The sequence below is a fragment of the Haliotis rufescens genome, unplaced genomic scaffold, assembly GCF_023055435.1.
Source record: "Haliotis rufescens isolate VD_foot unplaced genomic scaffold, xgHalRufe1.0.p SCAF_15, whole genome shotgun sequence".
Taxonomy (NCBI): domain Eukaryota; kingdom Metazoa; phylum Mollusca; class Gastropoda; order Lepetellida; family Haliotidae; genus Haliotis; species Haliotis rufescens.
In genome coordinates, this window is record NW_025963835.1 from 7,680,723 (window position 1) to 7,706,812 (window position 26,090).

Consider the following 26,090-nt stretch of genomic DNA (forward strand, 5'->3'; position numbering starts at 1 on the left):
TGGGATTGGGGTGGTGGGGTTGGGGGTGTTATAGTCCTCTGTAATGTAATACATTAACCAAAGGTTACCAACAGTCAATTCACGTCATAACATATGCCAACTTTGTTGAAATAGGAAAGTATAACAAGGTTGTGAATACTCAACATTGAAGAACATCCATCATAACACAGTTGCATACATGTTAAAGCTAACTGTCCACTGGGTTTGTTTATTCTATTATGGTTCTGTTCTGAAGTACAAAACCTTCCAAATGGAGTGCTGGATTTCTTGGGGAATTAGTCAGCAAAGAGCCAGAGTCACAGGAGACATATTACAATTTTATTTACAAGAAACATGAACAATAAAGAATATCTTAACTATAGCTGTGGATGCTGCAGAGTCGGTACACCCTCTGGGCTGTGGGAGAGAGGTCTGCTTGGTATGAGCGTCAAAACCCTGCCTAACATCTTGCTTCTGTATCTATTTAACAAAGATTAGAACAATAAAAAGGAATATGATTGGTTGATACATAATTGGGTGTGCCCTATAGTAAATGAATGGTTAGACATAGGGGAAAACTTAATCCTGTTAATCCTGTTGGACTAATCTTGTCGATTTATTTCATGGGTGCTTGGAAAGTGTGTGAGTGAGTTGGGTTTTACACAGCTTTTAACAGTATTCCAGTTATACCACAGCGTGTCAGCTTAATGTGGGAGGAAAGCCCGAAGTGATGCAGGTCTCAGACGTTTACCACTTCGGTGAAACGCACGATTACGGGTATGGTGCTGACAAACCTAGAAACATAATCGGGGCAAATTCGAACCCACAATCATAGGTTTCTGGCGTGTCCAAGGGACGCAACTCTGCACAGCGAATTGCGGCGCCTTAGGCGACTGGGCCACCCGTGCCCCCGGGTGCTTGGAAAGAGATTATGGTATCACAATAGACAAGCTTGTATGGGGCTAATCTAAAGTCTAAATTGAAGTAATTACTGAATGTTATTCTAATATAGGTAATGACATATTTACTTTAACAGGGGCGGTCGGGTAGCCTAGTGGTTAAAGCGTTAGCTCGTCACGCCGAAGACCCTAGTTCGATTCCCGACATGGGTACAATGTGTGAAGCCCATTTCTGGTGTACCCCGCCGTGATAATGCTGGAATATTGCTTAAAGCGGCGTAAAACCATACTCACTCACTTTACTTAAATAAAATAGTTCAAGGCAATCTATAAAACTATGTAGACATAACTTTTGTCTTATAGAGTAGTATGTCTGGGAGATGGGATCTTGTTACCTCAGGCTAGTATTTAAAAGCTTTAAATCTATTAAACTATGTAGACATAACTTTTGTCTCATTGAATAGAATGTCTGGGAGATGGGTTCCCATTACCTTTGGAAACTACTAATATTTTGTATCTGATTTTTTCCTGATACCTAATATCTTGCTGTTCTAAAATTATACGAAATCTGGTATAAATGTTAAACCATGATAACTTATAAATTCACTTGCTGTGTATCTTATTATAATATGAAAACTTAGAAATAAATGTTATATCATGATAACTCCATTGTTACACAAATGTAGCTAGTCTTTCATGACTGTACCACCATAGGAATGAGTGAGTTGTGTTTTACTGCGCTTTTAGCAATATCACCATGGAAACCAGAAACGGGCTTCACACATTGTATAGATGTGGGGAATCAAACCTGCAACTTCAGCGTGAAGAGCGAACGCCTTAACCACTAGGCTACCCAACCGGCCCCAAAACAATAACATACTGGAAACAGGGGGCATGGGTGTGATGGTGTCTAGATACCAGAGTCATTCTGCGCTACTTTTCTCAAATAGTGTATAGTTCCCCAATATGGGGCATGGGTGACCTAATCGTCTGAGGCGCCTCAATTCGCTGTGCAGAGTTGTGTCCTTTGGGCACGCCAGAAACCTATGATTGTGGGTTCGAATCCAGGTTCGGTTCGATTATATTTCTAGGTTTGTCAGCTCCATACCTGTGCTTGTGAACTGGAATACTGTTAAAAGCTGTGTTAAACCCAACTCACTCACTCACTCACTCATACCCCAAAATCATGTACATGTGTACACACCATTGTAAAACCATATATATATATATATATACACATACATATATATACATATATATAAATGAAAACACATATAAACTTGTCATGCGATAACAAATACATAGAAAACATAACAAAGAACGTGTGTTCTTTCATGGTTCACCAATGAGATACAGACAGACATTTCACCAAAATTGTCAGTGGTCATAGGCCCACTGCAGAGTCTATAATTGAACAATGCTTGTTCCCAAGATTGTGCATTTCAGTGACAGGAAGGTCTGGGAACCTTCTTCTAAAATAACAATGGTCTTGGACAATTCATTGTTGGCAAACTGTATTTCTGTGATATTTTTCAGGCATGTTGAATATTTCTGAATTGGAGAACACCTGTCTTTGTGTATGTCCTTGAAGTCATAATTATGATCACAAATGCCTTTTAAAATCAATGAGTACCATCCCTTCCTGTTGACTTTATCCCTATAGGCTTCATGGGTAACTATGACCAGAATATCGGTTCCATAAATAGCCCCTTCAGAGTTTGGAGAGGACAGTTTTCCTGGAATCCATAGATCACATCAGCCAGATCAAGCTCTCTGGAATTTGTGTCAAGTAAATCCTGCATAATGCTGCAACAGACATCATGGACTGCACTGAAAACATTTGTTTTTTTCAACACCAAAAAGGATTCCAGTAGTGCTGTTCTCTCATGTTGAAGCCAGCCAATACAAAGCAATGACAACCATTTACTCTACCCCGGTTTCATTCAGTGCGTCATTAGGTTTTCAACACAATGATTCATTTTTGGTTCGGCTGCTATACAAACATAATTTGATGTGAGTAACATGTAAAATACCACTCCCTAGATTGTGTCTCATGAGAACTATTCAATAACACCAAGCAACCATTCGACCACAACCCATTGTATGTAAGCAACCATTCGACCACAACCCATTGTACGTAAGCAACCATTCGACCACAACCCATTGTAAGTAACCTGCTGTATGACAGCACAATATTGTACAATGTGCAGATATTATGGATATATCTACTGAGAACATGATCTAATGAGACCAGCTGTGCTTGAATACACAACTAATGGCATCAAGAAAATATATTGCACCATATAAAAACTACCTGTGTTATTAATAATTAGTTGAAAGCACTTGGCATTTTATATACAAAATGTATTCATAAACAAAAACTACTGGATTAGTTGTTTTTCTTAAAAAAGTTTCTTCATACGAAAAGCTAGGGCGTTGTCTTTTTCTGTCCAAGAGGCTGGGAGATGTAAGTAAGATCATCAACTCTACACACTGTGACACAAGGCTGCATTACCAAAGACGTAAGAAAGCAATAAAATACAGTTACATATACATGATATAAGGAAAGGACATTCCAGTCATTACTATATGCACATGATGCTGTTTCAGTTTGTTCTTTAATGCCTGTTATTTATCAAAAGCAGCAAAGAAATAAATACATCCACTTATTGTGAATGTGAAAGGACTTCATGAGTGTGAATTTTTATTTTTTTTAAATCCGTTAACTGTCAAAATCTATTTCAGTGGAATGTTATGGGCTCAGAATATTTCTGCTAGTATAAATGCTGGTCATTTGTGATAAAAGCAAGGGTAACAGTTTCTTCACAATCACAAAAGAGCCATTAACAAAACACCACACATGAACATGTTGAATGAACCATTACCTATACCCTATCAATGATAAAGCCTTAAAAAATATTAAGGTGAGTAAAACGTTCCTTAAATAATGGTTAAAAAGCATGTGTGTGTATTTTCTGTTTAACATCACACACGGCAATACTCACAACCTAATGCTTAATATTATGAGCAATGATCCATGCAGTCACGGTATGCTGACATGCCATCAGCCAAGTCACCGAGTCTGACCACCCCACCAAATCCATTAGGTTGCCAGGGGCTGATTCTAACCCATGTCCCCACAGGTTCCCAATTTAATTTCCTCTCACAAATCATTGAAATGACAATGGGTGCCTGGGACTCATTCTACCCAGATCCTCAGTGGGGTGCACATCATGGGCCGCCCCTATGTACCCCGTAACATCATCAAGACTACACACAACATTACAAATATACCCACATGACACCGAAACAAGAAGAAATAAAAGTATAATATCTGTCCAAAATTAAACAGGTTCTGGTAAAAACAAACATAGGAAAGAGATTTCCCCCTGTTATGATATCTTTACTAATGTAGGAAATGCATCTTGAGCCAAAATCAGGGATGTCAGATTAATGTCACTTCCATTTTTGAAATGATTCTTTTGATAAAATTTTGCTCCAATCATATAAATTTGATCAGTACAGTTACATAATTATAAGGCTCTTTAAGTTTAACACATGCCTTGCTTACTTCTTCTACTGAAGTGCAAGGTACTTCTGCTGAAGTCCAAGGAAGAGAGTGAGCGAGGGAGATGCTGCCTTGAATAGTATTTCAGTTATATCACCGTGTGTTACGGAGTGGACTGGGATGTGCTAGTGCTTGGAAGACTGGTCAGGGAAGAGAGAGCTGTATGCTGGGGGGGCTTCATAAGGTCTGGACGGTGGAGGAGCCTCCCAGGAGGCTGAGGGTACAGGTTGAGAAGGCGACTCTGCTGGTTCCCGGTATGGTGACTGTGCTGGTTCCCGGTATGTTGACTGTGCTGGTTCCCGGTATGGTGACTGTGCTGGTTCCCGGTATGGTGACTGTGCTGGTTCCCGGTATGGTGGCTGTGCAGGTACTCGGTATGGTGACTGTGCTGGTTTCCGGTATGGTGACTGTGCTGGTTCCCGGTATGGTGACTCTGCTGGTTCCCAGTATGAGTGCTGTGCTGGTTCTCGATAGGGTGGCTGTGCTGGTTCCCGGTATGAGTGCTGTGCTGGTTCCCGGTATGAAGGCTGTGCTGGTTCCTGGTATGCCGGCTGTGCTGGTTCCCGGTATGGTGACTGTGCTGGTTCCCGGTATGGTGAATGTGATGGTTCCCGGTATGGTGACTGTGCTGGTTCCCGGTATGAAGGCTGTGCTGGTTCCCGGTATGAAGGCTGTGCTGGTTCCTGGTATGGTGGCTGTGCGGGTTCCTGGTATGGTGACTGTGCGGGTTCCTGGTATGGTGGCTGTGCTGGTTCCCGGTATGGTGATTGTGCTGGTTCCCGGTATGGTGACTGTGCTGGTTCCCGGTATGTTGACTGTGCTGGTTCCCGGTATGGTGACTGTGCTGGTTCCCGGTATGGTGACTGTGCTGGTTCCCGGTATGGTGGCTGTGCTGGTTCCCGGTATGGTGACTCTGCTGGTTCCCGGTATGAAGGCTGTGCTGGTTCCCGGTATGGTGGCTGTGCGGGTTCCTGGTATGATGACTGTGCTGGTTCCCGGTATGGTGGCTGTGCTGGTTCCCGGTATGGTGACTGTGCTGGTTCCCGGTATGGTGACTGTGCTGGTTCCCGGTATGGTGACTGTGCTGGTTCCCGGTATGAAGGCTGTGCTGGTTCCCGGTATGGTGGCTGTGCTGGTTCCCGGTATGAAGGCTGTGCTGGTTCCCGGTATGGTGACTGTGCTGGTTCCCGGTATGAAGGCTGTGCTGGTTCACTGTATGGTGGCTGTGCTGGTTCACTGAATTCCAGTGGGGGAGAGGCTGAGGGTTGAGGCATCGACTCATTTTCTCCCCCCACTTCCTCCTCCCTGCCAGTGTCAAACAAAGGGGTATCCGCATCCAAAACATAATTCCTGGAATTGTTTTCTGGTGTAATAGGACCACTATTCTGTGAGGGTGACAGATGGGTTTGTGCCGCTGGCAGCATCTCGAGGTCATTGCTATCGTCATCACTGTATTCACTGGGTGTATTCTGTCTCTGGCACCACTTGAACACACACACCACAACAAAAAGGGACACAACAATTCCAGCACCAATGGCAAGTTTTTCAGGTAGACTTCTCCCTTCATCTTCTGATGCATCCTTCTCTGGCCCTACAATGACAATCCCAACTGTCAGGCAAAATATACAGACTAGACAAGACAAGTATGCAGAAAATATCAATGCTTCTTCGTTTAATTGTTTAATGCTCTAAAAAAAATCTGGACCAGATAAAACAGTGATTGACAGTATGAGCATTAAACCCTGTCATCTTTGAGTACAATGACACACTATCAACAAAGCCACAAAGCCTGACCATAGGCGCCTCTTGCTGGGGACAAATTCTAACCCAGAATCTCAAAGTGTGGGGTTAGAGGCTAAAAACAATAAGGTGTACATGTAAATGTTTGCTTTTTTAAATTCTTTCAAAATACCAGTAGCTTTAGCTTCTAGTGAATTCGTAACTTATTCATTGTCCATATAAAGGTCTCTAGCATACCAGGATGGTGGAGTTGGGCATGGTACTTATTAGGGCTGGGACAGTGCAGATTTACTACCCAGGTACCCAAACCCGTACACGGGTACCCGCTGTAGGTCTCATGGGATACCGGTACAAAATGTCCAATTGAGAATAGTTTCACCGTAGCCCTGAAAAAAATGTGTTTTAGTACACTATAAAATGATCTGGCCATGCACACACAGAAGTTGACGGAAGTTTTATCTGTATTGAAACATGTGAAATCAGATGTAATGCATGGATAGTTAAAAAGAAATGCTAACATTTGTGACTAGCAGTGTAAACATGGAGTTATAGTGATATTTTGTCATTAAACTATATATCACGTGACTAACCACGGGTCCTGGTAGTACTGTGGGTACCCGGGTCTTACTCAGGACTCATCCGACCCGTGTACCCGAGTTACCTAGTACTTATGGTACCTTGCAATGTAAAGAAGAGAAATCTTACACCCAACTTCCATATTATTAAGCTCTCTTTGTTTCCTGCCAGGTTGTTTGACTAACCTACACAAAGAGAGTAATTCAGTCAAGTCTTACTGTCACATGGGCAAAACTGCCTGCCAATTTCATGACAGTTAATAAAATACAAAAACTTTTTAACAAAAATCCTACAATGAGCACTGATCTAGTTCTGACAGCTTTATGTGTTATCCTATAGTAGCTTGTTATCAGTGATCAGAGTACTGGATGCTGGACCTGATCCAGTGATGACGCTGTCTTATTGTTACACCCCCTGTAGCGACTTCCAGCTCAGCCCCATTGATTTCAATACATTTCACTAGACTGTGTTTGGGACTAGTGGCTGAAGGGGCAGACTGACTTGTATGTGTCACATACATTTAGTAGTAGCAGTAGTTGTTGTTGGGCACAATCCTGTCTGTCTGTCGCACCTGCTGCAGTCTCCAGTACAGGACAGGTCACACTGATCACCGTACAAGAGAGGCTCACACCCATATGTGCAGTGGCCAGTATCCCCATCACACCGGCTGTCCACACATCCTGTACTGCACTGATGGACACACATTGTCTTGGGGCCATAGTGCCCGCGTCTGCAGGACGCACACTGTCCATCGCGACACCTACACTGGCGGGGACACTCTGCAGAAGAGGAACTCATACTTCAGATTTGCTATTTGTTCCATAACAGGGGTCAATGTGCATATTCATATATGTACATAATATATATATGCAAAGAAAAAGGTAAAGCACACCCTAATATATTTCATTATTATTTGGTCTCAATATTTGTAACAGTCATGAAAGATATAATTACGGGAAGAATTGTTTTCTTGAGATGATGTAATCAGTCATGCGTGACGAAAAGCTCGGTATGCCCGTGCAGCATGCTACCCTTGAGTATCTCTAAAAGCAGTATATCCAAACGTTAAAATTGCTTTCTTAAGCTCGGTTTTATTCCATGACATTGTGTCACCAGGACACGAAGGCGATCATCAAACACCACAAAGTACCTGTGTTACCATGATGTTTATGTCAGTAAATTTCAATCACAACTCACCAATTTACTTGTTGTTAAATGTTTGTTCTATCTGATGACATTTGTATCGCCAAGCTCCTGTGGTCAGTCATCCCATGCCATGATTTTTGCCATTTGTCATGGTTCAGAAATAGGTGTGTACTTAACATTTTTCTTTGTATATACATTCATGTATCTAGGCGATAATATACATTCATGTATGTAGGTGAAAATATACATTACTTCAGATAAAATATCTGTAAGGAAGTGAGGGAAAAGCAAAATGTTTCAATGAGTGTTTTAATATTTACAAGAAAAACATGAAATATTTTAACTTTTGGCCAAACAGAGCAGAGCAACCAATGTTATTAAGATGAGGTGATTTGTGCGGAGAAGATATATTTGAAACAGAAAGGGTGTGTATGTGGAGAAAACCTTAAACAGAAAGGGTTATGTGTAGAGAAGATTTGGAAAAGCAAGGATTATCTGCAGAGAAGACATGGAAAAGAAAGGGTTATGTGAAGAGAAGACTTGGAACAGAGGGGCTGTTTTTGTAGAGAAGACTTTGTACAGAGGGGATGTTTGTGTAGAGAAGACTTGGTACAGAGGGGCTGTTTGTGTAGAGAAGACTTGGAACAGAGGGGGTGTTTGTGTAGAGAAGACTTGGAACAGAGGGGGTGTTTGTGTAGAGAAGACTTGGAACAGAGGGGCTGTTTGTGTAGAGAAGACTTGGAACAGAGGGGGTGTTTGTGTAGAGAAGACTTGGAACAGAGGGGATGTTTGTGTAGAGAAGACTTGGTACAGAGGGGCTGTTTGTGTAGAGAAGACTTGGAACAGAGGGGCTGTTTGTGTAGAGAAGACTTGGAACAGAGGGGGTGTTTGTGTAGAGAAGACTTGGAACAGAGGGGATGTTTGTGTAGAGAAGACTTGGTACAGAGGGGATGTTTGTGTAGAGAAGACTTGGAACAGAGGGGGTGTTTGTGTAGAGAAGACTTGGAACAGAGGGGGTGTTTGTGTAGAGAAGACTTGGAACAGAGTGGGTGTTTGTGTAGAGAAGACTTGGTACAGAGGGGATGTTTGTGTAGAGAAGACTTGGAACAGAGGGGGTGTTTGTGTAGAGAAGACTTGGAACAGAGGGGGTGTTTGTGTAAGAGAAGACATGGTACAGAGGGGGTGTTTGTGTAGAGAAGACTTGGTACAGAGGGGGTGTTTGTGTAAGAGAAGACTTGGAACAGAGGGGGTGTTTGTGTAGAGAAGACTTGGTACAGAGGGGGTGTTTGTGTAGAGAAGACCTGGTACAGAGGGGCTGTTTGTGTAAGAGAAGACATGGTACAGAGGGGATGTTTGTGTAGAGAAGACTTGGTACAGAGGGGGTGTTTGTGTAAGAGAAGACTTGGAACAGAGGGGATGTTTGTGTAGAGAAGACTTGGAACAGAGGGGGTGTTTGTGTAGAGAAGACTTGGTACAGAGGGGGTGTTTGTATAGAGAAGACTTGGTACAGAGGGGGTGTTTGTGTAGAGAAGACTTGGTACAGAGGGGGTGTTTGTGTAGAGAAGACTTGGTACAGAGGGGGTGTCTGTGTAGAGAAGACCTGGTACAGAGGGCGTGTTTGTGTAAGAGAAGACATGGTACAGAGGGGGTGTTTGTGTAGAGAAGACTTGGTACAGAGGGGGTGTTTGTGTAAGAGAAGACTTGGAACAGAGGGGATGTTTGTGTAGAGAAGACTTGGAACAGAGGGGGTGTTTGTGTAGAGAAGACTTGGAACAGAGGGGGTGTTTGTGTAAGAGAAGACTTGGAACAGAGGGGATGTTTGTGTAGAGAAGACTTGGAACAGAGGGGGTGTTTGTGTAGAGAAGACCTGGTACAGAGGGGCTGTTTGTGTAGAGAAGACTTGGTACAGAGGGGGTGTTTGTGTAAAGAAGACTTGGTACAGAGGGGATGTTTGTGTAGAGTAGACTTGGAACAGAGGGAGTGTTTGTGTAGAGAAGACTTGGTACAGAGGGGATGTTTGTGTAGAGAAGACTTGGAACAGAGGGGCTGTTTGTGTAGAGAAGACTTGGTACAGAGGGGGTGTTTGTGTAAGAGAAGACATGGTACAGAGGGGGTGTTTGTGTAGAGAAGACTTGGTACAGAGGGGGTGTTTGTGTAAGAGAAGACTTGGAACAGAGGGGATGTTTGTGTAGAGAAGACTTGGAACAGTGGGGGTGTTTGTGTAGAGAAGACCTGGTACAGAGGGGCTGTTTGTGTAGAGAAGACTTGGTACAGAGAGGGTGTTTGTGTAAAGAAGACTTGGTACAGAGGGGATGTTTGTGTAGAGTAGACTTGGAACAGAGGGAGTGTTTGTGTAGAGAAGACTTGGTACAGAGGGGATGTTTGTGTAGAGTAGATTTGGAACAGAGGGAGTGTTTGTGTAGAGAAGACTTGGTACAGAGGGGGTGTTTGTGTAGAGAAGACTTGGTACAGAGGGGGTGTTTGTGTAAGAGAAGACTTGGAACAGAGGGGGTGTTTGTGTAGAGAAGACTTGGTACAGAGGGGGTGTTTGTGTAAGAGAAGACTTGGTACAGAGGGGGTGTTTGCGTAAGAGAAGACTTGGAACAGAGGGGGTGTTTGTGTAGAGAAGACTTGGTACAGAGGGGGTGTTTGTGTAGAGAAGACTTGGTACAGAGGGGGTGTTTGTGTAAGAGAAGACTTGGTACAGTGGGGATGTTTGTGTAGAGAAGACTTGGAACAGAGGGGCTGTTTGTGTAGAGAAGACTTGGTACAGAGGGGGTGTTTGTGTAGAGAAGACTTGGTACAGAGGGGGTGTTTGTGTAAGAGAAGACTTGGAACAGAGGGGGTGTTTGTGTAGAGAAGACTTGGTACAGAGGGGGTGTTTGTGTAAGAGAAGACTTGGTACAGAGGGGATGTTTGTGTAGAGAAGACTTGGTACAGAGGGGGTGTTTGTGTAGAGAAGACCTGGTACAGAGGGGGTGTTTGTGTAGAGAAGACTTTGTACAGAGGGGGTGTTTGTGTAGAGAAGACCTGGTACAGAGGGGGTGTTTGTATAGAGAAGACTGTGGAGGCTGTGTGCCATTTTCACCTTTAGTGACATCACAAATATTCAGCGAGGCACAATATATCATACATTCATTCAAAGTACTTGACTATATTTTTGGTGACATATTTCCATTTTTCTGGTTCACTTAGGTAGAAAATATGTAGCTATGTAACTGACCAATACATGTTCCATTGTGATGACACTTGATATAGTTGACTCTGGTGTTGTCCTGGTTGTAGGTGGGCAGGCACTCCCCGGTTTCCGGGTCACAGGTCGCGGAACACTCAAGCCAGCAGGTGGAGTGGCAGTCTAGATGCCCGCGTTTGTCATGACCCCAGGAGAATCGTAGACATGACAGACACTGATCATCTAGGCACTCTCGGCAATAAAAGGGGCAATCTGAAATTTCAACAATGTTTTACTCTAACAAGGTCTTTGTGTATCTTATGAATACCACAGCATTATACTGTATAGAGGTCTTTAATAAGTGGTCAAATTGGTTTTTTTTTCACTGAGGATAAATAGCATGAGATGTTTCAAGAAGTTGGGGTGTTAAAATACTTGCCTGACCAGGGACATTTGACTGCCACACAAAATGTTCTATTTAACATGTTTAAGATTTGTCTAAGATGCAAAATTAAGCAGGAAAGACAGTGTCCTTAAAAATGTACCCTTGAAGCTTTCAACAAAGGAGAAGCAGAATAATATTTCAGATTATGGACATGATGGAAAGACCTAGATTCTTTGCTGCTGCCATCTTCAACCATGTTACTCACTCGTACCTTCCATCAATCTGTCCACTGTCCATTACATCTGTTGCTTAGTACATATTGTAAATATTACAGAAAGACAAGGTCAATTATTTGAGTACAGATTCAATTATTCTTGAGTTAATCTTATCTGAAAAGTTGGTATTTCTATATACAGTTGGGTATGTAAGTACAAGCCCTATTTTGCATGCTTATTAAAAACCTGGGCAACCATACTGTCTGGAAATTCTGCAAAGGTTTGGTTTGGTTTCTTGTTTAATGCCGCACTCAGCAATATTCCAGCTATATGGCTATCTGTAAAATATCGAACCTGGACCAGACAATCCAGTGATTGATATCATGAGCATCGATCCACGCAATTGGGATATGATGACATGCATCAACCAAGACACCGAGCCTGACCACCCGAGCCTGACCACCCGATCCCGTTAGTTCTGCAAACACACATTCAGAAACTCACACTAGTTAGATCTAACAAAATGTGAGTGACTTATAAATAATAAAAACAGACAGTTGTGAATGCTGGGCAGTTTGTGAACAGTGATCACTGGCTTGTGATACAGTATTTACATCAAAACATTCCCCTCTCTGGGTATGTAAGCCCACATCATTCAAAGTATACTTATGTACACCAGTGTCTTAATCTCAGAATATTTGTTTGTCAAAAAGAACCAGTGACTAAAGGGATGGTGTCAATCCAGCTTGGGAACCGTGTAGGTAGCTGATGTACCGTAGGTCCCCATGGTCCCCAGTATGGTGACCTTTAGTTGCTTGTGATCAATAGCCCATTTTTATTATGTATTGTTATGAATAGTCATATTTTATGGTTACATGCTAGTTTTACATACAAAATCTTTGATACTCTAGTTGTTTTACTGTCCATTGTCGGCAGGTTTTTAAATAGTTTATATCAATATATTATTAAATGTATACATTCCCTCATCATGATATGGCTGAAATATTGCCAGTGTGATGTTAAATAATAACTCCTCACTATTATCTAAACTCTTAACGTAGAAATATAATATTAATAAATAATAATATGGGTTTGCCTCTGGTCATTTGGCTGTCCAAGGTGCCTATGGGACATACCTGTTTCATGAAGTCTGGCATGTTTGAGGCATTTCTTTTCCAGAAAACAGATCCTTTCTACATGTATTATACTTGGATCAAAATTGATCTTCCAAGTTTTGCTTTTAGTCCATACTGATGTCACATACACGGCTAACATATGTTTCTACATGGAGTGGAGCCCATACTGAGGAAGGAAAAGACAGCTTGAAATGACAAGGGTGAAAACTATAATTTGGGACCGTCTAATGCACACAACTTGGGGCTCAAGTCACCATAACATTGTGTGACAATGGGATTAAATTGGTATAAAGGTCAAGAACTTCTTTTATAATAAATTCATTTGTGGGGCTGTCATAAACACAAGACCTTCAAAAATATACCAAGAAACAGGCTATTTATTGTCAAACAGCTGTCAAACTAAAAACGTTCCACAAAATGTTCAAAGCAACAATATACTTAGCCGATCTTGTTTAGCTAAACATGACAACTACGCATATGATACAGGGTTTTACGCAATGCACAAATGTGCATCAAGTATGCACAAATGAAGAGCATGGAAGCAGAAAAGAATGATACAGCGTCCCAAGGGACCCACAACAACATTCATTGTACCGACAGTGCATCAAGAGCAATTATGTTTGTTTGTTTGTTTGTTTTACGCCGCACTCAGCAAAATTCCAGCTATATGACTGCGGTCTGTAAATAATCCAGTCTGGACCAGACAATCCAGTGATGGACATCATGAGCATCGATCCACGCAATTGGGATTGATGACATGCATCAACCAAGTCAGCGGGCTTGACTACCTGATGCTGTGAGTCACCTCTTATAACCAGCATAGTCGCCTTACGGCAAGCATGGGTTGCTGAAGACCTATTCTACCCCGGATCTTCACGGGTCAAGAGCAGTTATGGGCGTCTGTTATTTTACCCATCAATCAAAACCACTGTCAACATGATCACTAATTCATTCCAGGCTCTACAGTAATTATCTAAAGGTATAGTACACCACACCATTTCATTACTTTACAGGACGTTCATATTGCCTGCAAGGACCCATAAAATTTATTACTGGTGGTGCCCTGCACCCCCACTTTTGTAAGACAAGGTAAAACCCTGATAATACTACGTCATCCTCAACCTTCAGTTTGTAACATGACGCCAATGACAAGGATCCCTGGACTTACTTCCTGAATTTCAGACACTGACACCCATAGAAATCGTGGCTGTCAAATGAAATCTTTGAATCAGAGTTGTCAGTTGGTCATTGTGATTAGAAACCTCTGATTGACTAATGAGAATTGAGTGTTTTCCAAATACACATGGTAGAATGGTAACTTTAAGCGACATTCATTCACCTAGGGCAAGCAAACCACTACCATACTTGCTGAATATGTGCCACAGGCTCTTAGAAAATTCACAAAGAGGGACACTAATTACAACCATACATAACAAGTTAAATTGGTTTTCAGAGATTGTGATCTAGCAAACAAACTCAGCTCTAATGTCGATCAAATTAAAACTTTTTCAATGATAGAAAATATGGACTGTCATGTCAGTGTTCTGTCTTAATAGTAGGGGGCGCTTATAATGATTGGGTACTTATTTAAGACGGTTTCTTACCACAGCGAATACAGTAATTCATTTCAGCTTAAAATATTAAACCAAGCATCAGCATGATTAGATGTTTGTTTCATTTAGATTTATCAGTCAGCTCTAACACAGTGTACAAACTGCCTGTGTGACCTCCTAATTGCCCCATGTCCAGAAGCTGTAGGCTGATTGGCCAAGCTGACACCTGAGTTGACCTGTTGTTAACATGCATGCTTTGATACCCTGCATACATTCTCAGCACATGACAGACCTGCACAGATCGGCCTGTGTAAAGTTGCCATCTCAAATCAGGTGAGTTATATGTCCATAATCTTAAATTAATTGCGTTGTATTAAAATAAAATACAGTATGTTGAAAGTGTTTTATTAAGTAAACTATATGTAGGTAATATAATATAATTTAGGTTATGTATTTTTCTTTAAGTCTTCATAAAGTAAGCTGAACAACAACAAGCTATCACTAAAATATATTCTTATATAACTTGAATGAATGAATGAAATGTGTGAGTAAATTTTTACCTCGTTTTCCATTTGAAAAGCTTTTCAAAATAGTGTTTGTATTGTATGGATTCAGATGTAATAATGCAAATCATCATCAACAGAATGTGTGTATTTCTGTGTTCAATTTGTTAAATGTCAAATAGTGTACATAGTCTAAGTATCATTCATTCAGGTTGATGGATATGGCGTTGCCATAAGTGTGGCAGCTGGGGATTACGCCTTGTATACAGTGTTGATATTGTTTATATTTGTGTACAACTTCATGTATATTCACAGGTAATATTACACATCATTCTGTCTCAAAGTATTGCATATGTTTATAATACAGAATGGGTAAGTGTAATGTCTTAATCTTTCATATAGTCAATACCGCAGTCATATACTTCAGTGTGAAAGACTGAGTTTCCAGAAGTTGAGAAAAGTGATATTTTAATTGCACAGAACATAACACTTGATATTTCACTGCTGTGAACATAACACTTGACATTTCACTGCTGTGAACATAACACTTGACCTTTCACTGATGTGAACAGAACACTTGATATTTCACTGCTGTGAACATAACACTTCCATGGAACTATTGTCAAACAGGAGTTACCTCCCCTTAAATTGTCTACCTTTGTCATAAGACATAAGACTAGCCCGTCCACAAACTGTTGGCATTCTTTTTACTTAAGTCCACATTGACAAGGAAAAGTAATGACAGATAGTCTTTTATGGAGTTAATATCACTTCTTGCAGTTTGTTATTCTCTTGAAAAAGTTTCCTAATAAACTTTAAATTTCTCATTTAACTCGTCAATCGAGACTGTTCGTTTTGCAAAGCGCCAGGTTTGTTCCTTGACCAGCATGTATTCTTTTGCTTCCAACAGCGGTCTCCTAGTTTTCAAGAATATCTTTTGTTAAAGTTGATTCTGTATATAATCATATCTAAATGTATGATGAAGAATTTTCGTGACCCCAAATATATTTTGATACTTTTGTTTATATTTTTTTAAGATTTTGCAAACACGTAACTACTTTTTAATCGCAAATACAAGGGGTGGTCAACCGTCGATGTGTGTTAGGTAGTGAGAATTTACGTTTCAAGGTTTTACATTTGTAATTAAAAAAATTAATTTTCTGGTAGACAACTACACAAAAAGTATATAATAAATAAAATATTCCACGTGTCGAGTGAAATATCATGTTTCTCTTATCTTGTGACAGGGGGGATGAGGAGATATTTTCACTTGTGGCCAATATCACCTTTCCCCGTCACTCGATGAGAGAAACATGATATTTCACTCGACACATGACATTTCCTTTATGTATTGTGTAGTATGTTCATTACTATAGAGGCTATACTATACATGCCCACTGAAGATACGACTGTTTACTAACAAGAAGCTGGTACTACACAGCATTTAATACCAAAGTGTATGTTTATATGTGCTGTTGGAACTAGTTTCACTAACAAATATTGAAAACTATTAACTTTGTGGGGCTTATTCAATGACATTGCATGTAGAGATGATAGATCACTGAGAGGAGCTTATACACACCAGATGACCCCAGCAGCCCTGTTGCTAGACTGACATCACTGGGCATTGTTTGCCGGTGTATCTTGCAACAAAATTTCACAAATTGTGACGTATTTGGAAACCTTATGGTGCTCAATCCTAAAGGTAGGCTGTTGTATGGTATTAAATTAATGTGTCAACTTTTAAAGTCTTTGAAGTTGTATTATTCTGTTAAACTCAATTTGATTATGCTGTGGCTGCTATAATCCTGCCTATTTACACATGACAGTGAAACATTGTATTCATACACTCACATTATCTTCAAGCTCCTCACAGCGTAGCTTGTTTGCGGAGCTCTCTATCGCTGCCACCAGTCAATGCTCCCCACTGTGATAGGTGGCTACAACCATGCTTTGAGAACTCGCAACGGAATGACCATCATGCTTACACCAAGTGATAATCTTACCCCAGCTACATTATTTTCTTTGTAGATATGAATTTCATTTCAACTATCATGTAATTGGTATATTTAGAATGTAAGGGGGAAGTTGGGTGATTTTCTGTTTGTCTGCAATATCAAACCAATGTGATTAAACAAACAAAAAGGTTATTTCATCTGGGAAATCTGGTCAGTAGTAAACCTTTTCAAAATTCACTATGATGGCATTCCCGAAGACATAAACAAAAATATAAACATGATAATCAAGCATATTCTTGTTTGTAGGCCATCGGCCAGTGTACAATATGTTAGAGGGCAATTTCAAGATTCTTGTAAGGGCTGCTTCCACACTGACAGCATCGATGTTACCGAGAGTGTTATGAAGGTGTCAGGCTGCGAAGGAGCTTGCATTATTGAATGTAGTAACTATTACCAATGATAAGACTGTTCTATATATGTGTGTGTAGCATTGATGATTATATATTCTTACCCATAATTGGCAGCGGGGTAGAGGGTATTACATGTTCTGTAATGTTCTTTGGAATTATAGAACATTTAATACACTCTACCCTGCTTACTATAAATAACGCAGCTTTTCATTGGTTGCCAGTTCCACTTTTCATTCGTCCGTTCTTTCAGTCTATCATCCAAGTACTGATATGGAATAAAACGATGCATAATGCTGGATTCTGATTCTGAATAAATAACTACAACTTGTTAAATATCCCATATCCATCTATCATCCAGTGATGGTATGCATGTCTGGCATCATGTTCATGTTCGAAAACTTTAAAATTGTCTTACTGAGCTGCTGTAATGTTCTGTCAACATGTATGACCCACTTGAGCTGACATTCTCGCACTCACCAATGTTGACTTCTAATATTGTTGACTTGCATTTGTTAAAGTTTATTAATTATATGCAGCAACATGTTTTTGGCTTTCCTTTTGTCTGTTCTTTCAGTCTATCATCCAAGTGCTGATGTGGAATGAGACCTTGCATAATGCTGGATTCTGATTCTGAATAAATAACTACAACTTGTTAAATATCCCATATCCATCTATCATCCAGTGATGGTATGCATGTCTGGCATCATGTTCATGTTCGAAAACTTTAATATTGGGTTACTGACCCTCTTCAACTGACATTCTCGCACTCGCTGATGTTGACTTAAAAAATTTTGACTTTTAAGTTTTGCATGTTGTCTTTTTGTATTAGTGTAAGTGATAGAAATTTACTAAATTTGAATGGTAAAAGCGAGTTATTTGACACAATCTAATGTGACGTGAAAAGGCTGCTTGTTTACTTGGGTTACATTTGTTCTGGGTGACAGAAGCTAGAAATTTCAAAGGCGGTTGATGATGGTACCTGGAGACATATGGGTAGGAAAGAGAATACACACCTCGAAACATGGAACTATGGTTCATCTTTCCCTAAGGAATAAATGTCATAGACCTGTTACAATAATTCACTCCAGAAAGAAAAACAGTGATTCCTCTTGCTTGTTACTTATTTTCAAAGCACGTTATTTATTATGCAATTATGTGTTTCAGGGAGTCTTTGATCTCACACCCTAAGTGTGTGTTCGTTGGATTTTCCCAGACATTCACTACTGCTACATTTCCTAATTTCTTTAAATGTGCATGCCTTGAGAATGTCTGACATACCTGTGAAACAGGGTAGTGCCTGGCTCAGTAAAATGATGACCGCAGCCAGGCAACAGCTTCTACTCCACATCAGCAGCATCACCTACAACATGCAGGTAATGTAGGGCAACCAGACTGAGACTTATGATGACACAGGTAGAATCACCTACAACACACAGGTAATGTAAGGCAACCAGACTGAGACTTACGATGACACAGGTAGAATCACCTACAACACGCAGGTAATGTAAGGCAACCAGACTGAGACTTACGATGACACAGGTAGAATCACCTACAACACACAGGTAATGTAAGGCAACCAGACTGAGACTTACAATGACACAGGTAGAATCACCTACAACACACAGGTAATGTAAGGCAACCAGACTGAGACTTACGATGACACAGGTAGAATCACCTACAACACACAGGTAATGTAAGGCAACCAGACTGAGACTTACGATGACACAGGTAGAATCACCAACAACACGCAGGTAATGTAAGGCAACCAGACTGAGACTTAGGATGACACAGGTAGAATCACCTACAACACACAGGTAATGTAAGGCAACCAGACTGAGACTTATGATGACACAGGTAGAATCACCAACAACACACAGGTAATGTAGGGCAACCAGACTGAGACTTACGATGACACAGGTAGAATCACCTACAACACGCAGGTAATGTAAGGCAACCAGACTGAGACTTACGATGACACAGGTAGAATCACCTACAACACACAGGTAATGTAGGGCAACCTGACTGAGACTTATGATGACACAGGTAGAATCACCTACAACACGCAGGTAATGTAGGGCAACCAGACTGAGACTTATTATGACACAGGTAGAATCACCAACAACACACAGGTAATGTAGGGCAACCAGACTGAGACTTATGATGACACAGGTGGAATCACCAACAACACACAGGTAATGTAAGGCAACCAGACTGAGACTTATGATGACACAGGTGGAATCACCAACAACACACAGGTAATGTAAGGCAACCAGACTGAGACTTATGATGACACAGGTAGAATCACCTACAACACGCAGGTAATGTAGGGCAACCAGACTGAGACTTATGATGACACAGGTAGAATCACCAACAGCACACAGGTAATGTAAGGCAACCAGACTGAGACTTACGATGACACAGGTAGAATCACCAACAACACACAGGTAATGTAGGGCAACCAGACTGAGACTTAGGATGACACAGGTAGAATCACCAACAACACACAGGCAATGTAAGGCAACCAGACTGAGACTTAGGATGACACAGGTAGAATCACCAACAACACACAGGTAATGTAGGGCAACCAGACTGAGACTTAGGATGACACAGGTAGAATCACCAACAACACACAGGTAATGTAGGGCAACCAGACTGAGACTTATGATGACACAGGTAGAATCACCAACAACACACAGGTAATGTAGGGCAACCAGACTGAGACTTACGATGACACAGGTAGAATCACCTACAACACACAGGTAATGTAAGGCAACCAGATTGAGACTTATGATGACACAGGTAGAATCACCAACAACACACAGGTAATGTAGGGCAACCAGACTGAGACTAATGATGACACAGGTAGAATCACCAACAACACACAGGTAATGTAAGGCAACCAGACTGAGACTTATTATGACACAGGTAGAATCACCAACAACACACAGGTAATGTAGGGCAACCAGACTGAGACTTATGATGACACAGGTAGAATCACCAACAACACACAGGTAATGTAAGGCAACCAGACTGAGACTTAGGATGACACAGGTAGAATCACCTGCAACACACAGGTAATGTAGGGCAACCAGACTGAGACATATGACACAAGTAGAATCACCTACAACACACAGGTAATGTAAGGCAACCAGACTGAGACTTAGGATGACACAGGTAGAATCACCAACAACACACAGGTACATAGGGCAACCAGACTGAGACTTATGATGACACAGGTAGAATCACCAACAACACACAGGTAATGTAAGGCAACCAGACTGAGACTTATGATGACACAGGTAGAATCACCTACAACACACAGGTAATGTAAGTCAACCAGACTGAGACTTAGGATGACACAGGTAGAATCACCTACAACACACAGGTAATGTAAGGCAACCAGACTGAGACTTATGATGACACAGGTAGAATCACCTACAACACACAGGTAATGTAAGTCAACCAGACTGAGACTTATGATGACACAGGTAGAATCACCTACAACACACAGGTGGAATCACCAACAACACACAGGTAATGTAAGTCAACCAGACTGAGACTTAGGATGACACAGGTAGAATCACCTGCAACACACAGGTAATGTAGGGCAACCAGACTGAGATATATGACACAAGTAGAATCACCTACAACACACAGGTAATGTAAGGCAACCAGACTGAGACTTAGGATGACACAGGTAGAATCACCAACAACACACAGGTAATGTAAGGCAACCAGACTGAGACTTATGATGACACAGGTAGAATCACCTACAACACACAGGTAATGTAAGGCAACCAGACTGAGACTTACAATGACACAGGTAGAATCACCTACAACACACAGGTAATGTAAGGCAACCAGACTGAGACTTAGGATGACACAGGTAGAATCACCTACAACACACAGGTAATGTAAGGCAACCAGACTGAGACTTATGATGACACAGGTAGAATCACCTACAACACACAGGTAATGTAAGGCAACCAGACTGAGACTTACAATGACACAGGTGGAATCACCAACAACACAAAGGTAATGTAAGGCAACCAGACTGAGACTTACAATGACACAGGTAGATTCACCTACAACACACACGTAATGTACGGCAACCAGACTGAGACTGATGATGACACAGGTAGAATCACCAACACACAGGTAATGTAGGGCAACCAGACTGAGACTTACAATGACACAGGTAGATTCACCTACAACACACAGGTAATGTAGGGCAACCAGACTGAGACTTATGATGACACAGGTAGAATCACCTACAACACACAGGTAATGTAGGGCAACCAGACTGAGACTTATTATGGCACAGGTAGAATCACCTGCAACACACAGGTAATGTAGGGCAACCAGACTGAGACATATGACACAGGTAGAATCACCAACAACACACAGGTAATGTAGGGCAACCAGACTGAGACTGATGATGACACAGGTAGAATCACCAACACACAGGTAATGTAGGGCAACCAGACTGAGACTTACAATGACACAGGTAGATTCACCTACAACACACAGGTAATGTAGGGCAACCAGACTGAGACTTATGATGACACAGGTAGAATCACCTACAACACACAGGTAATGTAGGGCAACCAGACTGAGACTTATTATGGCACAGGTAGAATCACCTGCAACACACAGGTAATGTAGGGCAACCAGACTGAGACATATGACACAGGTAGAATCACCAACAACACACAGGTAATGTAAGGCAACCAGACTGAGACTTATGATGACACAGGTAGAATCACCTACAACACACAGGTAATGTAGGGCAACCAGACTGAGACTTATGATGACACAGGTAGAATCACCTACAACACACAGGTAATGTAGGGCAACCAGACTGAGACTTATTATGACACAGGTAGAATCACCTGCAACACACAGGTAATGTAGGGCAACCAGACTGAGACTTAGGATGACACAGGTAGAATCACCTACAACACACAGGTAATGTAAGGCAACCAGACTGAGACTTATGATGACACAAGTAGAATCACCAACAACACACAGGTAATGTAGGGCAACCAGACTGAGACTTAGGATGACACAGGTAGAATCACCAACAACACACAGGTAATGTAGGGCAACCAGACTGAGACTTATGATGACACAGGTAGAATCACCTACAACACGCAGGTAATGTAAGGCAACCAGACTGAGACTTACCAGGGTTAGAAACTAACAGTTTTTGTCCACTCATCCTTATTATGATAACATATAGCAAAACCCTTAAAATGGGTCAATTTCTACATGTCCTTAGGATACCTTTACTTTGGGGAAGTTTGGTAAGGACTACAGGACTAGTGCCAATTTCTAACGCTGCTTATGATGACACAGGTAGAATCACCAACAGCACACAGGTACATAGGGCAACCAGACTGAGACTTATGATGACACAGGTAGAATCACCAACAGCACACAGGTAATGTAGGGCAACCAGACTGAGACTTATGATGACACAGGTGGAATCACCTACAACACACAGGTAATGTAGGGCAACCAGACTGAGACTTATGATGACACAGGTAGAATCACCTACAACACACAGGTAATGTAGGGCAACCAGACTGAGACTTATGATGACACAGGTAGAATCACCAACAACACACAGGTAATGTAGGGCAACCAGACTGAGACTTATGATGACACAGGTAAGATCACCTACAACACACAGGTAATGTAGGGCAACCAGACTGAGACTGATGACACAGGTAGAATCACCAACAACACACAGGTAATGTAGGGCAACCAGACTGAAGTAGAATCACCTACAACATGCAGGTAATGTAGGGCAACCAGACTGAGGCTTATGATGACACAGGTAGAATCACCTACAACACACAGGTAATGTAGGGCAACCAGACTGAGACTTAGGATGACACAGGTAGAATCACCAACAACACACAGGTAATGTAAGGTAACCAGACTGAGACTTACGATGACACAGGTAGAATCACCAACAACACACAGGTAATGTAGGGCAACCAGACTGAGACTTACAATGACACAGGTAGAATCACCTACAACACGCAGGTAATGTAGGGCAACCAGACTGAGACTTAGGATGACACAGGTAGAATCACCTACAACACACAGGTAATGTAGGGCAACCAGACTGAGACTTAGGATGACACAGGTAGAATCACCTACAACACACAGGTAATGTAAGGCAACCAGACTGAGACTTACGATGACACAGGTAGAATCACCTACAACACACAGGTAATGTAAGGCAACCAGACTGAGACTTACAATGACACAGGTAGAATCACCAACAACACACAGGTAATGTAGGGCGACAAGATACAGATGTATGATGTTTTTTGTTTGCTTGTTTGTTTAATGCTGCACTCGGCAATCTTCCTCCTAAATGGTGGTGGTTGGTATATAATTGAGTCTGGACCAGACAATCCTGTGATTGACATCATGAGTATCGATCTATGCAATTGAGGTAAGATGGCATGCATCAACAAAGTCAGCAGCCTGACCAATGGCTCCTCTTACAGCAAGCATGGGTTGCTGAAGACCATTTCTCCACACGGATCTTCACGGGTCAAGACAGACATATGATGATGACAGTGGAATCACCTGGGACTACAATACACAGGTAATGTAGGTCAAACCTGACAGAGACTTATGATGTCACAAGTTGAAGAAAATATTCCAACTTTCAAGGGATGGAATCGATCCTGTGAGATTGCTTTCGAACATTTGGGAGATGTTTTGGCTGACCCTGATGTGACTGACATAGATCTAAATACGTTATTTTCAGGTGTAATGTACCAGATTTATATATGGTTTGTGCTGATATTCAAGAACAAACTACCGGTACCACTCCCGTGAATAAGCTTAGTCTGGGAGACATTATCACATACCGCGTTATGGTGTCAAAAACGTTTTAATCCCACATCCAACTTTTGAACTGTTCCCTAAATTGTGTGTGTGCTGTGTGTGTTGTGTCGACCAGGCGCCGTTTCGACTTCTCAAGACCATGTTGCTGCTGCTTACCTCTGGGAACGTCTCCCTATTTCCCAGGTCGGGCAGTATTGTCTTTCATTCATTGTAGACTACCACACATCTACAATGCACATACTTCCGTCAAAATGAAGAATTTTGTCCCACAAGTGTCTGAGACAAGTTCCTGTACTTGCACAAACTCCTCACGGCGATGCCTGTTCGCGGAGCTCTTTGCTGCCACCAGTCACAGCTCCCCACTGCGATAAGCGGCCACAGCAATGCATGGAGTTGACCTCGGGACTGACAGAACGTTATGTTCACAAACAAGAGTGATGACTGTCATGACAACGAATACTCTTACCCTAGCTAAATTATATTCTTTGTCTGTTTGAATTTCAGTTTCATAGCTGTGGTTAGACAAGGTCGTGAGTAACCTATGATCGTCGTGAGAGACGATGCATCAGGTGTTCAGGTTCTGCGATTGTGTTCCCACTGGAGTGTGGGAGTTTGCCATAATATCCTCAACTTGATCATACATTGGTGAAAGACATCATACCTTTGGTTAGTGCTTTTGTTAGTGTTGTGACTATTTGTATGAAGTGACTATATAAATATTTGACAGCGCATTTATAAGGTTGCGGTAAGTTCGTACCCCAAATGAATTGATACTTCTAGAAATTTCGTATCCCTGGAAAATTCGTACCCCTACAAATAAAAAAAAATTCGTACCCTATTTAGTATTTCTAAGCATACCCGTATAAGGTTGTATAAGCTTCCTAGTATAGGTTTTAAAATATCCTACGTTTTCGAACGGTCAAGTTCATCGCGATTTCTAAAGACAATTTTAGCTTATTTGAGTATGGCCAATAGCACTTACATCCAAAATAAAATTATTTGCGCATGAAAGGTTAGATCTTCTTGGTGCATATAGTATAGAGGCCATATGACTTCATGAAGTCAAAATTTTCGCATCAAGTCTTTGCTGGAGTGAGAAGAGCAAGTGTGTGATTGAAACAGTCTAATTTGGCATCTAGGCAAAACAGTCTTCCCGTTTAATATGGAATTATTGGTTTTCTGAATGCTCTCGAATGCTACTGTCGACCCCATTCAACAGTGTGTCGCTAACAGCCGTGCTGGTGCGCACCGGCGAATAGAATATAAGTAGATCTACTGGACAAATATGACTTGCAATAACCGTTAATGTTGAATGTATCAAACCTTTCAGTAGTTCATGTACCTCGAAAAGAAAATCCTGCAAGTTAAAAAAAAAGTATCGTTTCCATTTCTCTGGGCACAACCACCTGTAACGACCATTGATGTCTTATGGCACATCACGTTGAGTAGCATGCAGTCCGAATTTCTTTTCTTCATAATTTTGTGTTCGTTGAAGAGAAAAACACACGTTTTTTTCATTCCTAAAATATAGCAACTTTCAGTTTAATTAATTATAAACAAAAACAATTAAAAAAACCAATTCGTGTAGGCAATTGTTGTTTTGCGTATATGTTGGTTCGCCACTGTATAAGAAACATGTTTCAGTTGGAACTATATTGGCTACTGACATTGTCCGACTGACATATCACTTACCCAGTGACGTAATATATATTAATGCGCACATTCCAGGAAAACTTGCAATGTTTCGGTAATGTTTGTGAGAAAAGGAAAGCGATTTTCAAGTTCAGAATTGAAGAATGGCATTATATGATAGAGGTTATCACGCTTGTGTGTGTTTGGGGATGGTAAATGTCCTGTATTAGGAATAAATATGTATTTAATGCTTATTCCTAACACAGGATATTTACCATCCCCAAACACACAGAAGCGTGATAACCTCTATTTAAATGTTAAATTCAATTGGTCTTGACTGAACTA

The 26,090-nt window shown here is 41.3% G+C and overlaps 1 protein-coding gene across 3 annotated transcripts; it reads right to left on the minus strand.

Annotated features, from left to right (window-relative positions):
- Window positions 1-304: 304 nt before the first annotated feature.
- LOC124119276 (paternally-expressed gene 3 protein-like) lies at window positions 305-24,451 on the minus strand. 3 transcript variants are annotated; one of them, XM_046481733.2, is made up of 6 exons: window positions 24,270-24,451; window positions 18,519-18,600; window positions 11,132-11,353; window positions 7,281-7,541; window positions 4,544-6,037; window positions 305-459 (listed from the first exon to the last, which is right to left on the minus strand). In XM_046481733.2, exons 2-5 carry the CDS (start codon window positions 18,595-18,597, stop codon window positions 4,572-4,574), a joined length of 2,028 nt encoding a protein of 675 aa, XP_046337689.2. In that variant the 5' UTR covers window positions 18,598-18,600; window positions 24,270-24,451; the 3' UTR covers window positions 305-459; window positions 4,544-4,571. The 3 variants fall into 3 exon arrangements, with proteins under 3 accessions (XP_046337689.2, XP_046337692.2, XP_046337691.2); XM_046481736.2 differs by lacking the exons at window positions 305-459; window positions 18,519-18,600 and having other exon boundaries at window positions 2,023-6,037; XM_046481735.2 differs by lacking the exons at window positions 305-459; window positions 7,281-7,541 and having other exon boundaries at window positions 2,023-6,037.
- Between the last annotated feature and the right edge of the window lie 1,639 nt (window positions 24,452-26,090).